At 40.5% G+C, this 14,936-nt stretch overlaps 1 protein-coding gene across 3 annotated transcripts in view; it reads right to left on the bottom strand.

The window, feature by feature from the left end:
• The window catches only part of dennd2b (DENN domain containing 2B), a 45,659-nt gene that overhangs the window by 8,766 nt on the left and 21,957 nt on the right, over positions 1-14,936 (bottom strand). For all 3 annotated transcript variants that reach the window (XM_062423153.1, XM_062423137.1, XM_062423146.1), the window contains exons 4-14: positions 14,195-14,340; positions 9,913-10,034; positions 9,336-9,551; positions 8,836-8,932; positions 8,615-8,659; positions 8,216-8,400; positions 7,150-7,259; positions 6,733-6,802; positions 5,149-5,226; positions 3,852-3,992; positions 3,536-3,684 (exon numbers count right to left, since the gene is read on the bottom strand). In XM_062423153.1, coding sequence (XP_062279137.1) covers positions 3,536-3,684; positions 3,852-3,992; positions 5,149-5,226; positions 6,733-6,802; positions 7,150-7,259; positions 8,216-8,400; positions 8,615-8,659; positions 8,836-8,932; positions 9,336-9,551; positions 9,913-10,034; positions 14,195-14,340 — 1,359 coding nt within the window. The remainder of the gene's footprint in view (positions 1-3,535; positions 3,685-3,851; positions 3,993-5,148; positions 5,227-6,732; positions 6,803-7,149; positions 7,260-8,215; positions 8,401-8,614; positions 8,660-8,835; positions 8,933-9,335; positions 9,552-9,912; positions 10,035-14,194; positions 14,341-14,936) is intronic.

The raw sequence follows: 14,936 nt of genomic DNA, 5'->3' as shown, positions 1-14,936 counted from the left end.
ACTGGTTAAGTTGTTAAAAGTGGTTTTGGCCTTGTGCCAGCACTGCAGAGCATGTTACAGAAAGTGTCTGAGAATAACTAACGGACTAAATGAAGTAAACTTGATTAGAAAAATGCCAGCAGCAGTGACTATAACTCTACCTGCCTTCACCATTTATCATAATACTGCAGCTGCAAAACAAACTATTTATCATCCAGTTTAATGACCATTTGTTTTTTTAAGGCATGTTTTTGTCTTTTTTAATAGAGAGCTAATAATGGAGAAGGAGGGGGGCGGGGGGGGGGGGGGGGGGGGGGGTGACATGCAACAGGGGTCCCAAGCCAGAGTCAAACCATGGACATTGTGATAATGTGGCATGCACTGTACCATTTGGCTACCAGGGGGCTCCTCAACAACCAGTTTTGAGTTTGCTTTTGGCACATATGAAAACCAAAATGAACAGCATTAAAGAGAAACCAGAGAGTGTCTATGCAGAAACCCAAGCAGCTGCCTGTACCACAGAAAAGTGAGCATGATTAATTCAACATGGCCAGGAGAAAAGCTTTCAGAGCCATTGTTTAGTTTACCTCTACAGTCCCCTCCTTTCCTTTTCACTCTTCCCTTCTCTTCTCCTCTCAAGCAAAGACTTCTCAGGTTTCATTTTATTCCTCACTCTTCTTCTTAGCTACCCAAATCAATCTGTGAGACACAAACTTACTGTAACAAATGTTATTTGATTGTGTGTTATTATAATGCAGGGAAGACTGAAACATCTTAACCTGTGGTTCTCAAACTGGAGAGGGGCAGCACTGTGACATGTGGAGAACATACAGTTAAAATCATATGATTCATTAAGTAACTATAACCAACCATGTGCACTGACTATTGCAGGAATAAAAGAGTTGATGCTCATTGAGTAAACACATCAGTTGAAGCCTAAATATGACAAAGCCTATCTTGCTCTCAACTTCATTATCAAGTTGAAGATTTGTCTCTTTTATGTCTAATACATTTAAGATTTACATTTTGTCATTTGGCAGACACTTTTATCGAAAGCCACTTACACATGAGGCAAAAGAATCATGTGTTAGAAGACAGTGATTCCAGAGCCATGGTACAAAATCTCAAGTAGCTGATCAGGTACAAGGCAATGAGCACTATTATAAGTAGTATTAAAGTAAAAAACAAATACAAATGCATAAGAAATGCCAGAAAGAACAAGAAAGCAGTGCAAACATTAACAAGGTGCTAAAAGGTTAAAGGTGCTTTGAGGTGTAATAGTTCATCCATCTTTCCTTTGCAAAACATTTTTCTTAATGGTTGATTAAAAAAACTAAAATGTATTGGATTTATACTTGAGAGGGTATGATTGCTTTTTTTGTCCTCCGAAGGGGGTGTGACAGAAAAAGGTTAGAGAACTACAGAACAATAGAGTCACATGAGGGAAAGTCATTAAGATCCAATATGCAGTCTTTTTTTTCTTCTTTTTTTTTTTTTTACTGTGGGAGCATTTCATCACCATGCCAAGAGATAAATCCAGACATGCACATATAATTTGGTAACAGTCTTCAACTCTTGCCTGAGGACTGACAGAGACTGTTTACATAAGTCTGCAGCACTGACAAAACTCACTCAGCATTTGCCGGGCAATTGAATTAAGCAATTACAGAGTGACATAGCTAACGGTAAATTTATCTGATTATGCATCCAACGTGTTATTACAGGCAGCGGACGGTGAATGATCACTTAAAAAGAAATTGTCTTTGCAGACTTTCATGTAAAAGCAGCAACCTCCTTTGATAAAAAAACAAAGGTTTCCGTGTAATATTAGAACAGGTAAGTGAACGCAACACGCTCAGGAAACAGAGGATAGAAAACTCCACAGAGAACCATTTCCTAACATGGTGTTTCCTCTCAGTTCCTGCTTGTATTGGATATACATTTCAAGGGAAAGAAACATACATCACGTTCTACTGCCAAGGTATTTTGGGAATGGATTATGTACAAGAGCCCCAGTGGGAGAAGCCCTTTTATCATAGAAGTCATTAATGCTACAGTGAGGCCCTGTCACTGTTTTCAAAAGAAACCAAAACACAGGAGCTCTGCATGTACGCATCCACACTTACACATTTAAATACATACACCCACACCCACACACACACACACACACACACGCACACACACACACACATTTGAGCACATCATGAAGTAAATGGCATCAATCAAGGACAGTGACTGCCAGTTAAAATTATAGAATTTGTATTTGCAATTTGCTTTTTTGTAGTTATTTTAGTTTTCTGTAACTTAATTTGCGGTTTGAAACTGTAATATATGTACTTTCACTGCAAGTATTTTAACTGGTGTTCTGCTTCATAGTCATTTAACTTTGTGCAAATTTATGACCATTTAAAATTTGTATGGTGGCACTGTTTATGTTAAAAACAAGCTAAGACACTGTGGGCTTTGTTCTACAACATTTTGTGAAACTAGCACCAAGATTGTGATAAATGACTGTCTTGAAAGATGTATACAAGTGACGCATCACTGTCTTTGACAATATATTCTATTAGTATTGTAGCATGAGTTAGTTCATGATTCCCACCCAGTGACTCCTTGATGTTATCACCTCTGGTAATGAGCATCTAAGACCGATTTTCTCAAGGGACACAGAGAGTGCCGCCGCTCATACACAGGGAGTGAACGTGGCATCATAAGTCAAACGGTGACAGTCGAGCCACAGATCAGAGGGCAGAGTCGCGCACACAGGAAGTGCATTCCTTCCCCTCACAGTCACTGCCCCCACTGATGTTTGTTTAAACTGGGCTCTGATACATGGAGAGATTACTTCTCTACTCAAATCTCCTCCCACTCCACCCTCGCCTCCAACGCTCCAAAAGTACCCCTCTCTATTCTGTAACAAGAGGACAGATTGGGACACTGTGCCCTTGGAGACCCTTCACATCTTATCAGCCCCACCCTTTTCTCCTCATTTCTGTGACCCACTTTAGTTCTGGCCTGACTGACTGACTGACTGACTGACTGACTGACTGACTGACTGACTGACTGACTAAATAACCTGTGGTCTGACCTTCTCATTCTAGTATACAATAATCAAGCATCTCTACGCATGGGACAACCATTAGAAAATTGGGGACACAGTAACCTAAAAATGCAAGATGTATTCTATATACTGTTACATTACTGTGTAATGGAGTTTCACCGTGACCCATGAGTGATATTTATCCATCTATTCATCCATGATGAGGCTTTCAGGAGGGCTGAAACCTATTATGGCTCACATGAATTCATTTAAATATTTTTTAACTCTATTTGTTTCTCAGACTGTATTATTTTGTTTAAAATTCCAGAAATTATCGATTCTGAAATAATCTATTTGTTTTGAACAAATTATTAAAAATATGTACAAAGGTTCAAACAACAGTAACAGAGTGGCCACTCTCAAAAATCATAGAGGGGCAACGGAGAAAATTACATGCTTTTGTTTAACTGAAATGACGATATTTTGCAGATGATGATAGTGATGATAGAGCCTCACCTGAGTTTATCAGCCACAAAGATAACTCTACGCTCCAGCAGCAGCGAGGCAAAGACACGTATCACCTGCCGTACACCGAGGCAACTGAACAGACTTTCAAAGTCCACATGCTCCAGTCTGGAGTCGGTGGGCCGCCTCAGCTCGATGACCTGAACAAGCACAAAGAACTGGAATTGGACTGTGAAAACAATTTGAGTAAATAAAGGAAGCTTTAATGAAATATACTATCAGATCGAGCCACCAAGACCATGTAGATGGTACAATAAAAGTCATGACAGAAAAAAGAGCTGTGTTCTGCTCTATCAGCAGTTCTGACCTCATTTCCTGCACCAGGCAGAAAGGTCTTTACTTTGATGATCTTCCCTGGTGCAGGGAAGGGTGACTCCATTAAACTCCTCATGAAGGGGTAGACCAGGGCTGCTGAGATGCCTCGCCGCCTCTCCACCTCATCCAGGATCTAAACATTGAGAGAAAAAAAGCATGATTTCCTCAACATATTTTAAGTGACATCAACAACACACAAGTCTCATTGGAAATGTGTTCTTATGAATTGGTCTGTCTGTCTGTCTGTCTGTCTGTCTGTCTATCTATCTATCTATCTATCTATCTATCTATCTATCTATCTATCTATCTATCTATCTATCTATCTATCTATCATTAGAAATTGCCTGGAGCTAGGTATTCTTTTTCTGTTTTCAAAAATAGCAAATTAATTTCTTTCCATGTCTGTGTGATTGGAAAATTCCACCTAGTGTGCCTGTCTGTCTGTTTTGGTCCAAGCTGCCTCCTGCCTGGAAAGTTGATTGGAGAATCACTTGTTGTCAAGGTCATATGATATCACCTCTGTCCATCTCTCTGTCTGTCTCACACACAACTGCCTCTGAAATCAAACACTTCCATCCTCTATCATTTACCAGCAAAGCACTCTAAAGTCTTCTTTGTGTCACAGGTGTGTTGCTGTACCATTACATAACTGGAGACATTTCAGATATTCACTGTTGAAATATCACATGATGCAAAACCAGACAAACCATAGTACAAGTACACATTTCATTCACAAATTAAATGATAAATGATAAAAAGCATCTATAGCTACAGTATATGGTTACTTAACCTACAGTACATGACACAACTATTTTGCTTTAACTTGCAAAGAAAATTTCAGACTTTTGATCACACTTCACTTACAGACTTAAAGGGCTTCACAAGGACCCCATTATTAAACACTGGAGACATCACATGTTTGAAACATACCATGCTATTTTATTTTTACATCATATAGCAGCTACTCTGTTTCACCAGTCTGGACTCTCTCACTTTGAATTTTGAAGTCACCAGATAAGGCGGAAAAAGTCAAACACACTGGCTGCTCTGCTCTTTGTTAGCACCACTGAGACAAAAGTGAAGGAAACAATTACTCTGGGGTATCAGAAAGTGAAAAAAATAGACTGAAATAAGGTTTACCAATGAGCAGGCATTCAGCAGAAGGTCTGCTGAATGTCATTTACTTCAGCTACGAGACAGGTTAACACAGCTACACAACACAAACAGCTAGCTCACTGTGGCTGCGTGTTTGTATGTATGTAGATATGAATGGGCAAGACTGAGCTCACCGTGGAAAACAAGTCAAAACAGCCCAGTCTGCTGATGACACAGTACACCTCTGGCAGGCGAGGTCCTTTCCCACTCGGCTGAAAGAGAAAGCAACAGAAACTCATTGGACAGAGTCGATGACAGACTTAATAAGGAGACAGTGGTTTTATGTGTTAAACCATATTCACAGACATCCTGAGAGCTGTCTACAAACACAGAAAAGCGCTCTTTTCTCATCAAAAGATGTGCGATACATAAAGAATCAGCAGATAATATGCAGATAAGTTACTTAAATACTGTAGCTGAAGTCTAAAATCTAGTCATCTGAGGTGGAAGTCTTTGATGCGGATACCAACTTCCTAAACACAGGTGATTTATCTGCTTCTGCTGATCATATCTACCTTGCTATGTACACTCATAGGCCATTATGTGCTTCGAGACATCGGGGCACAGACACAGACACTCAAACACACGGACACAAATGAACACAAGCACTCAAGAAACGCCAAACCACTTGTCCATATTAGGTATACAATTTTCTCCTCTTGTTTCTCCTCCGCTTTTCCAAATGGATGATTAAATCAACTATGTGGAGCTTGATTCAAGTCCTCAGGAATGCTTGGTTACTGCCAACTGCTGGACAGACAGCGGGGAGGAAACAAAGTTACTGGAGGAGAGAGGCTCACCTCTTTCTCTACCTTCATTAAACTCTGCTTCTATCAAGATGAATTTCAGAGGCGATCAAGCATGAGAGAAACACAGGTTAGCCTGGTCAAAGAATTCAAAAGATGTCCGGCTGTTACCCAACACATATACACAATGTTACCCAGCACATGCACAGTGGTAAAGACACTCCCAGTAAACCTCAGAGAGCATACACACTGCAGTACTGTAAACACACTCAGAAATACCAAACGGCAAACAAAATCACCACCACATTCACAGAATCCCACATAGTCATGCTCATTGCCCGCAAGCTAAACGGGAAGCTCAACAAAAAACTTCAAAGTGCTCTGCAGCCTCATTATATAGAAGAAATGCTCCACAATGACAAAGTTAAGATTTTTCATGGCTTTTCTTTGTCTTGCCTTTCCTGAGAAGCTCTTGTTAAATTGAATGAGTCCATTTTAACTGGGTTTCAGCTTAAATTATTATATTATTATATACTTTCTATTACTGATTTTTTTGTGGTATTAACTATATTAAGATCACAAGTAAATGTCTTTATAAGATCAATTTATGATTATATCACATTCAAACTAAATGTGTTATGTTAGATTTACATATTTAATACTGCACTTCTTGTGTATTTATTTCCTGGGTAAAACTGAACAGTAAAAGGTTTATAAATCCCTGTATGCTCATGCAGATTTGCTGCTGTAATCATAAGTGTGTGGGTCTTTTTTGTGCGCCAACATGTTTCACACCAATGTAGTCATGACTTGTTATTGTTGTCTTTATAGATTTTTCTTTCCTGCTGCCACAATGGACTCTCACGCAACACACAGGAAGACCATGTTCGAGTGAAATGGTCTGTCACAACAAACAGGCCTCAGCAGGGTGTGAAAAGGGAGCAGATGACCAGGAGCTGAATGGTGACTTACCAGCAGGCGTCGGCAGTACCCAAACCTCCGGCTGCCGTCCTCACCGGTCAACATAAAGGAGAAGGTCTCACTGCAGCAAAGGTCAATAGAAACGCTCATAGTAAGGTAGGCAGGTACAGAGCTCCTGTCAGCTGCTGTACTACATGGATAAACATTGTATTCTATATAACAGCAATGACAGAGTGGAGATATTTTCAAGATAATCACACTGATAAGCTGTACATAAAATAATTATTCATGACATACAGTAGCTTCACAATGGTCTGCTCAGACAATAGTTGTTTCTGTTTTCAAAGATAGTTCATTTCCTCTAAACCTTCATTTACACAAACATATATGTCGTAACAATAACAAGACAACAGATCAGTTCATTACAATGAATTTGACCCTGGACGAGGGGGGGATTCTCAGTCATACCTGGAGTATTCAGACACAGGACTCCAGTCTTTTGCATCAGGGAAACAAAACTGAGGAATTGCTTTGAGCCTCTGTTCGGCCTCCCTTATCTGCTTGGTGGGCCTCTCTAGCTGTGAGAGGAGAGGAGAGGAGAGGAGAGGAGAGGAGAGGAGAGGAGAGGAGAGGAGAGGAGAGGAGAGGAGAGGAGAGGAGAGGAGAGGAGAGGACAGGAGAGGAGAGGACAGGAGAGGAGAGGAGTTTCAGTTTGCTCACTGTCATTCAGAAACCTCCTTTTTTTTTTAAATCCCCATAGATCTCAGAGTGACCAGTGCATGACCTGACTAACATTTCTCCCATACAAACTGAAACCTTTGCCCCATCTGATTCTCATCAATTTAACAATTAAGTGTATGCTTCCTCTGGCTGGCAGAGATGTACTTCTCCCAAGAGTCACTTCTGCAGAGCCAAATCTTAACATCTTTAAAATATAGTTTTGAATAACTGCTACAAAAATGGATCCTGGTGTTTGAAACAGGATCCCAAGACTCCCTTGGCTCTGTGTTATAAATCTTTAAGATGTGATGTGCAGTTTCTGACCACTAGCAGTGCTCAGGAGCAATGTTTTTTAAGAATGGGTCCCTGTTTTGTTTGTATTGTGCACAAGTATTCTTGTGCACTACAAACAAGGGGTGATCAACACGTAATCTCTGCTGTGATCCATATGCAACATTTTACAGCTTATATTAATATTATTATTAAAACCATTTAAAATAGTTTTTTCCTCAATTTACAACATGTTGACCCTCCAGCCTGACATTCAAAATGACATCAAATCTCACAGACAAAAACAAAATGTTAACTCAAGGAATTTTGGTAAGCTTTGAAATAGTGTCTGCAGTGGTTTGTCCAGGCAGTATTTTGTCATTCCTGAGCTAAATCACATACTATGAAGCATTTTAGGGGCACTGGCACACTGACTTTTGGGATTTTGCTTCATGTAAAAATAAATCCAGTCACTGAGGATATATGTTATGCCAGATGTAAAAGGTTCAACAGCAGGTTTTAGTTATAATTGTCATGCCTTTACCTTGGGGAACTGATAGGTGACCTCTGGGGAGTACGAGTTTTTGCTGGGTTTCTTTTTCAGGGAAACAACCACAAAATACTCAAAGAGTTCTCTTTCCTGCCACTCAATGAGCTGCAGCTCCAGTGTGCGGTAGCTGGGGGCCCGTCGAAGGATGGACTGCAGTTTCAACAACCTCTGGGTGTGAGCTGAGGAGGGAGGGAAGCATTCATTCACATTGAAATGCAACCTTAGACTCACATGAAATTCATCTTCAGACAGTCAAGAAATTAAATCTGTTAAAACCATAACTGCCATGAGAAGCTGCTCCACAAATACAGAAGAAAGCAGCTCAGAGAAAAACGTGAGAACAAACAGAAGTCCAGCACCTCACCCATGGAAATGGACTCTGTGGTCACTCACCTTTGAACCTGTCGTCAGAGTCACTCTCACTCTCGCTGTTGTCATCTGGAGGCAGACATGAGACAGACAAGAAGATTTTTTTACGGGTCAAAGGGCAATTCCACAAACATGTGTTTATGTCACAAGAAGGAACATAGCTAGAACTCTATGTGGGTGGCTGAGATGCAAATATTTACACACTTATCTGTTTGGTGGATAAAGGGAAAAAAGGGAGTCCTTACCTCTCAAAGATGCAGTCTCAACATTGGACATGGACAGCTTCTTAAGCCTCTTCTTCCCACGTTTAGTGCAGTAAATGGAGTTGATCCTCTGGACCAGCTGCAGTAAACAGAGGAAAGAAGAGATTCTCTGTGGGAAATCTTCGAAAGTTTTGTTTCTTTTGATTCTAAGTATAAAGGAAATATATGGTGTACATGGCCAAACGTAACACTTTAAAACACTGTACATGTGCTTTAAGTGTTGCGGAAAAACAGAACTCTAAAATGAGTTCTTGAGAAATGGTACCACAAGGGCTTAGACTCAAGCAGTGATTACATGAATTGAAGCACTGTTTTATAAATACCTATTGTCTAAATGAAGGCAGCATAACTGATCCAGAGCTGCTCTAACTCTGACTGGGATACTAAAGAAACTTGAGCTGGTCTGAGAAGCCAAAGAGGATGGAGACAGAGCTCTGCAAGGAGTTAGCGTAGGTGTTTGTGTAGGATGTAGCCATGTGTACCTTGGGGATCCTCCAGTGCCTGTGTGAGGCCAGGGTATCACTTGTGCCACAGAGGCTATCGTCCAGCAGGCCACAAGTTGAAGCTGATACACTCCGCTGAGGAAGAAGCAGCATTTCATCATGGCTGTGGCGTTTGGATAACTGCGACAACCGGTGGCTCGTCCTGTCGCTGGGACCAGAGAGGCGAAGGGACTGGCTACTGGGTTTGGAAGGCAACTAGTCACAGAAAACAGAAGATAGAGGGTTTAGTACATTTCACCTGACACTCATCCCAGTCCATTAATTCAAAATATTTTACTTTTTTTAATGATGTAAAAATAAAATCCTATTTTTAAGGGAAATAAGTGCTTTGTGAGAGATAAATCTGCAGCTGGACCTGTCTGTGAAACATCACCAGGTCAAACTGTTTCCTGCAGCACCACAAACGAGGTGTGAGATTCTTTAGAAGGATCTTTTCCAGGGTATTCAGCACTGACATCCAGTGAGGGGATTCACTCTCCCCCAGAAAAAAATATGAGCTCTGTTTACAAAAGGAAAATATGTCAGAGCTGTCAATCCCGGCAGGCTTATGACTTACCTGAGGTGGAAGGTTCAGCTTCCTGTCCATGGTGGTCCAAGGTCTATTTCTGTCCAAAAGACAAGTCTTTCGACCCAAACTCCTCCGCTTCAGGTCAACATCTTCGTATGGATTCTCCTTCTCTGTGGGGATGATATAGATTTTCAATGTGGCTCAAACATAATGTCAGTAACTTTCCAAGGCCAGAGGCTGTTTTTGACAGAAGACACCAGAAGTAGTAGGGTCAAAAAGGGTAAACAGGGCAATAAAAGGTGTCAGGGGCACCGGAGTGCCTCCCTATGGTTTGTCTTAAAGAAGATGAGTCATGAAAGGTAAGTCAAAGGTCACTCCCAACTGGCTCACTGGGCCCCACAGGCCCCAGTGGGCCCAGCTGAAACTGCTGGATGCAACACTGCTGGTGAGTCACTGTCCAGGCATGCAAACTGTCTGCTCCCAGTGAGGAAGAGGGGGCTCATCTTCTTAGACAACGATTCTGGATGTGAAAGTTTCTTGTACAAATATGACTAGAATAGCTTTTGTTATACAGTACCACTTAAAAATTTGGACACATTTTCCTATTAATTTGAATATTGAAAGTATGTCCAATCTTTTGAAAAGTACTGTGCATATTTTTCTTTCTTGTGAAGTACTGAAGCATGTCCCATACACAAATCCATATATACTACATTGTACATTGAAAATAACTTACATAACTTCATAAAGTCAAGAGGTTGGGATATTTAGCACAACAAGCTAGCAAATCTCTATAAACGGAACCATGTTCCCGCGCATACACAGAACTACTCTCCAGAGACTGAAAACATGATTGCTGTTATTAGTCTTTGGAGGCATTTCTAAACAAACTACTATGTCCAAACTCTTCCGGGCCAAGGAACACGTCACCCAGTGCAGCCGTGAGGGTCATAGACGTGCTTTTAATAGCTTTTGAGCAATAACGGAGGCCTACAGCCCAGAGGAATACAATAAATGCAGCTTTGGATACACACACAATTTACACACAATATCAAGACTCTGCACATGACAATAAGAAAAATATAGAGCAGAGCCATAAGCTTTAAGACTCTGACTAGGGTCTAAATTCTCATTTCTATTTTAGGAATGACGTGAAAAATTCAACACTGCACCTCAACAAGTCCCAATAAGCAGAGACTTTGCTACTGTATTCTCTGTAGATATACTTCAGTCAATAGATGATAGCAGAAAAGGAAAGAAAAGGCACATTACAGAGCTCTGCACAGCTCTCACTGATGTCACCTGGCAGAAGGCCAACTTCAATAAAGAGAAAACTTGTGTAACACCACAGTCCATGTCTATTCAGACATGTGCTCTGAGAATAGCTTTTTGGCAGGGTCTGAAAAAGGTTGTGAGAAAGTGAAGAAACCACACTGAAGTATAAAAACAGAGCCAGATGGCGTCGAAATGCATGAGAGAAACTTTTAACAGAAAGAAAAGCAGTGTTATCTGTCAATAGAAAGGAAAAAAACCAAAATCTATTTGGTAGCTTTGTTCCTTCTTCCTGAGTATATTAGTTGAAAACCTGATGAACTCAAGATGTCAAACAATCACTGTGCGTGTTAAAAATGATTAACATTAACCTAAAGGCACAGCTTTGTTCTGTTCTTTATTTTGAGGTTAATTATTAAACCTTTTTTAGGTAAGTACTCATACCCAGGCACTCACATGAAGACATGCACTGTACATGCTGTGTCACAAAGTAAATTAGCTTACTGGGGTGATTTTCTGCGCATCATTGAAACTGAGGACCAGAATAAGAGGGCTTAGTCTGACCCCATGTTGTGCTGCAACTCCATTAAACTGAAGCAGAGCTGTAATGAGAGCCTGCTGGGAAAATGATATGTCTGTATAGCTGCTTATATACTGGAGGGTACTAATCTACTTCTCTGATTGCAAGCATCCAGATCTCTCTAACACACTCCCAGACACACCGTAATATGTGGGGAGTGGATACACCTCAACTGCACACTGTGATTGTACATTTCTTTGTACATAATGGACTCTCTGGGCAGGGTGAGGAACAGAACAAACTATACCAACTATGTCAGTATCAGCTTACCCTATGAAATAGACAAGCTACAGTATAGTTGCCCTGCCTGCCCATTCATGGTCTGAACACAAATGTGCATGGGATGAAAAAATAGGTTAGTGTTTTGTTAAAATATTTGGCAGCACTGCAAACTATACATTGTGTCCATCCTGAGAACAGTCTGCTTTTGACCACATACAAACTATGTAAAATAATGGACAGTAGTTTTCATATCTTTTGCACCAAAGACTAACAAAATTACAGGCTCAATAGCGCCAGTGCAACTAGATTTGAATGTGAATCACTCCTAACGTGTACCAAACCTTCTCCCAGATTTATTCACAAGAGTTTAATTGGCAAACTACGTCAGTGAAGGTAACGCAACACTGTGAGGTTGAAACAGGCTAGGACTCAATAATACAGACAGCTGAATCATAGTTTCACAAGTGCATGGGGTGTGATTCATCAGCCTGTAAAGAAATCACTTATTGAGGCACCATTAATCCCGTATAGACTGCAGTAGCATGGTATCAAAGGTAAAAAATGACTTTAAGGTCAACATCAGGCATCATAAACATGTGCCAAAAGACAAGATTTTCAAAGAGAGCATCCTCATTTTCATGCTAACTCTGGTACAATAGATGTTTGAGGGAAATAAGTGGAGACTTCTGGTTATCTGAGTCAGATGAAATAGGAAAATAGGGGCACAGAGGGACTGAAACATGGCTCATTTCTGTCTGCTGTGGTTGCTTCTCAAATGGATCATCTGACCTGTAAACCACTGCATAGTGGTGTTGGAAACCACTGTTATACTCCATTAGGACTCAGTTTGAAAACCTGTTTTGAAATAGCTGGAAATAGCTGGAACAATTTCAAACTCAGTCGGAAACAATGTCGCTGTCAGGAACAAACAGACATTGGCAGAAGTGCCTCTCTAAACTGCGAACTCTACACTCTACAGTGCTGGCGGAACAATGGGGGCTTTGTTGGGATTCATATGAAAATCAGTCATGCCCTTACGCTCTCTCTGAGACTGCTGCACATCCTCGGCTTCACTAAACTGCTGATGTTCACGGCACTGATCTGAATGGCTAGTTGTAGGAATACCATGAAATAATATAATACCTGCATATCAAAAACATTCAACTCTTATTTGATCATCGCTGAACATTTATCATGAAAGATATTTCAGTGTGTGAAAATTTGACCACACCTCAAAGTCAAGCTTCATCATGAAACACAGAATTCATGATGTTTAAGCCAAACTATAATTACACTGACACATTTCCACCACATTAAGTATGCACTAAGAGATCTGGCAATTGGACTGGGCAGAAGTCCTGGGGTCATTTGTTAGCGGAAAGGAATTTGAGTTTAGTATGTCAAGAAATTCATGCACACATTACCTCAGAGAACTGTTAAGTGGATCCTGTTTACAGTGAGACACACGACTTGTCTCTAAAAGAGTTACAATGTGAGAAGATGAAAATCTTTTAAAAAATTAATCCAAATTCAAGGTAAGTATAGATTTCACCATTAGTTTTGTCCTCAAGCTGCACGATTATAGCTAAAATAAGTTTAGTTTCTGATTGCTCATACTCTCTATATGTGTCAGATGGTGCTGGACAGCAGTGTGAATTTGGTGGAAAACCACACAATCTCGACAGTAAAATACAGTCTCTACAGCCACATGTTATCCATTAATCTCATTCTCAGGCCACAGGAGTGTTCACTGACTACTACCATGAGGACTCTTTTTCTATAACCCACACTTCTGCATGAGGCAGATGCAGGAGGAGGAGCGACACTGACAATCTTATTAAACCAGGCAAAACAGGGGCTACTGTATCACATTCAGTAAAACATCTGTCTACTGGCCACTACTACATTCACTATTATCAACATTTTTTCAATTCATAGTCAATGTATAATTACATATCCAAAAAGTAAGTAAGTACAGAGCAATAAAAAACAAAGCTTTTCAAAAATACTAAGAATTTCAAGATAAATGCATTACTTCGCACTGCTGCAAAGTTTGAATTGAAATGAGTCTTGAATACTTCATCAGGAGTTCAGATAAGTAACTATCAGTTTACTCACATACTTTCACTGTCTTACTCATAACAATGTATTATCTAATATGACATCATCTCCCCAATATGAGTTGAATCAAACTGCATCCAAAAGGTCACGCAGACACCACTCCTGTTTTCAAAGTTAGCGTAACAGTGTGCTTACCTACTATGTCCTCATAGGCATTCTCCTCTAAAGTGCTTTTGGAAATGGGTCGACTCCGTGTCTCTGTGGTTATTGTGCCATTCTCCGCAGGTGAGGACGGATACGAAGATGGTAAGCTTGCAGCATCCTCTGACTCACATGATTCCCTGAAAATTAAATAAAATCAAAACAGAGCAAGATGGGCAAGATGTTGACAGATAAGCAGAGAGAAAGAGTGCAGTAAGACACTCTCTACTGGCCAACTGCTCACAGAAAAAAGCTGAACAGGTTCTTAAGACACTTTTAATCCAATCCAAATTCACAAAAAATAACATATCCCTCAAAACGCCTCAAATCAGAGGCTACTAAGTATAAAAAACAGAAAAGGGAGTTACAGAGAAATGCCACAAGGAACATGTGCTCCAATCACAGGGAAATTCCTGACAAGTCACAAGTAAACATGCAGATATCTTACTATTTCTGAGTGCTCTTTGCACACTGTAAGGCACACAGCATATGCTGTGGCACTGCAGAGGAACTTTACTACATCAGAGCAGGGATCTACAGTACGGTCATGTCGCTCCATCGACAGCTTGTGGCTTTTAAGCTTGGTCTGAAATTGCTTGAACCACAGGAATTTTAAACACAGTCCAAGGGATGAACATTTAAGGCTTTTCATCCCCATTTTACATTGGGAAAATCTGGAGAGGCCCCACCCTCACGCCAAAAAATCTGAGGACATCTGATCCTGAGAACTATAAGA

Source organism: Scomber scombrus, chromosome 1 (assembly GCF_963691925.1).
Source record: "Scomber scombrus chromosome 1, fScoSco1.1, whole genome shotgun sequence".
NCBI lineage: Eukaryota > Metazoa > Chordata > Actinopteri > Scombriformes > Scombridae > Scomber > Scomber scombrus.
This window is presented reverse-complemented; position numbering and strand designations above follow the sequence as displayed.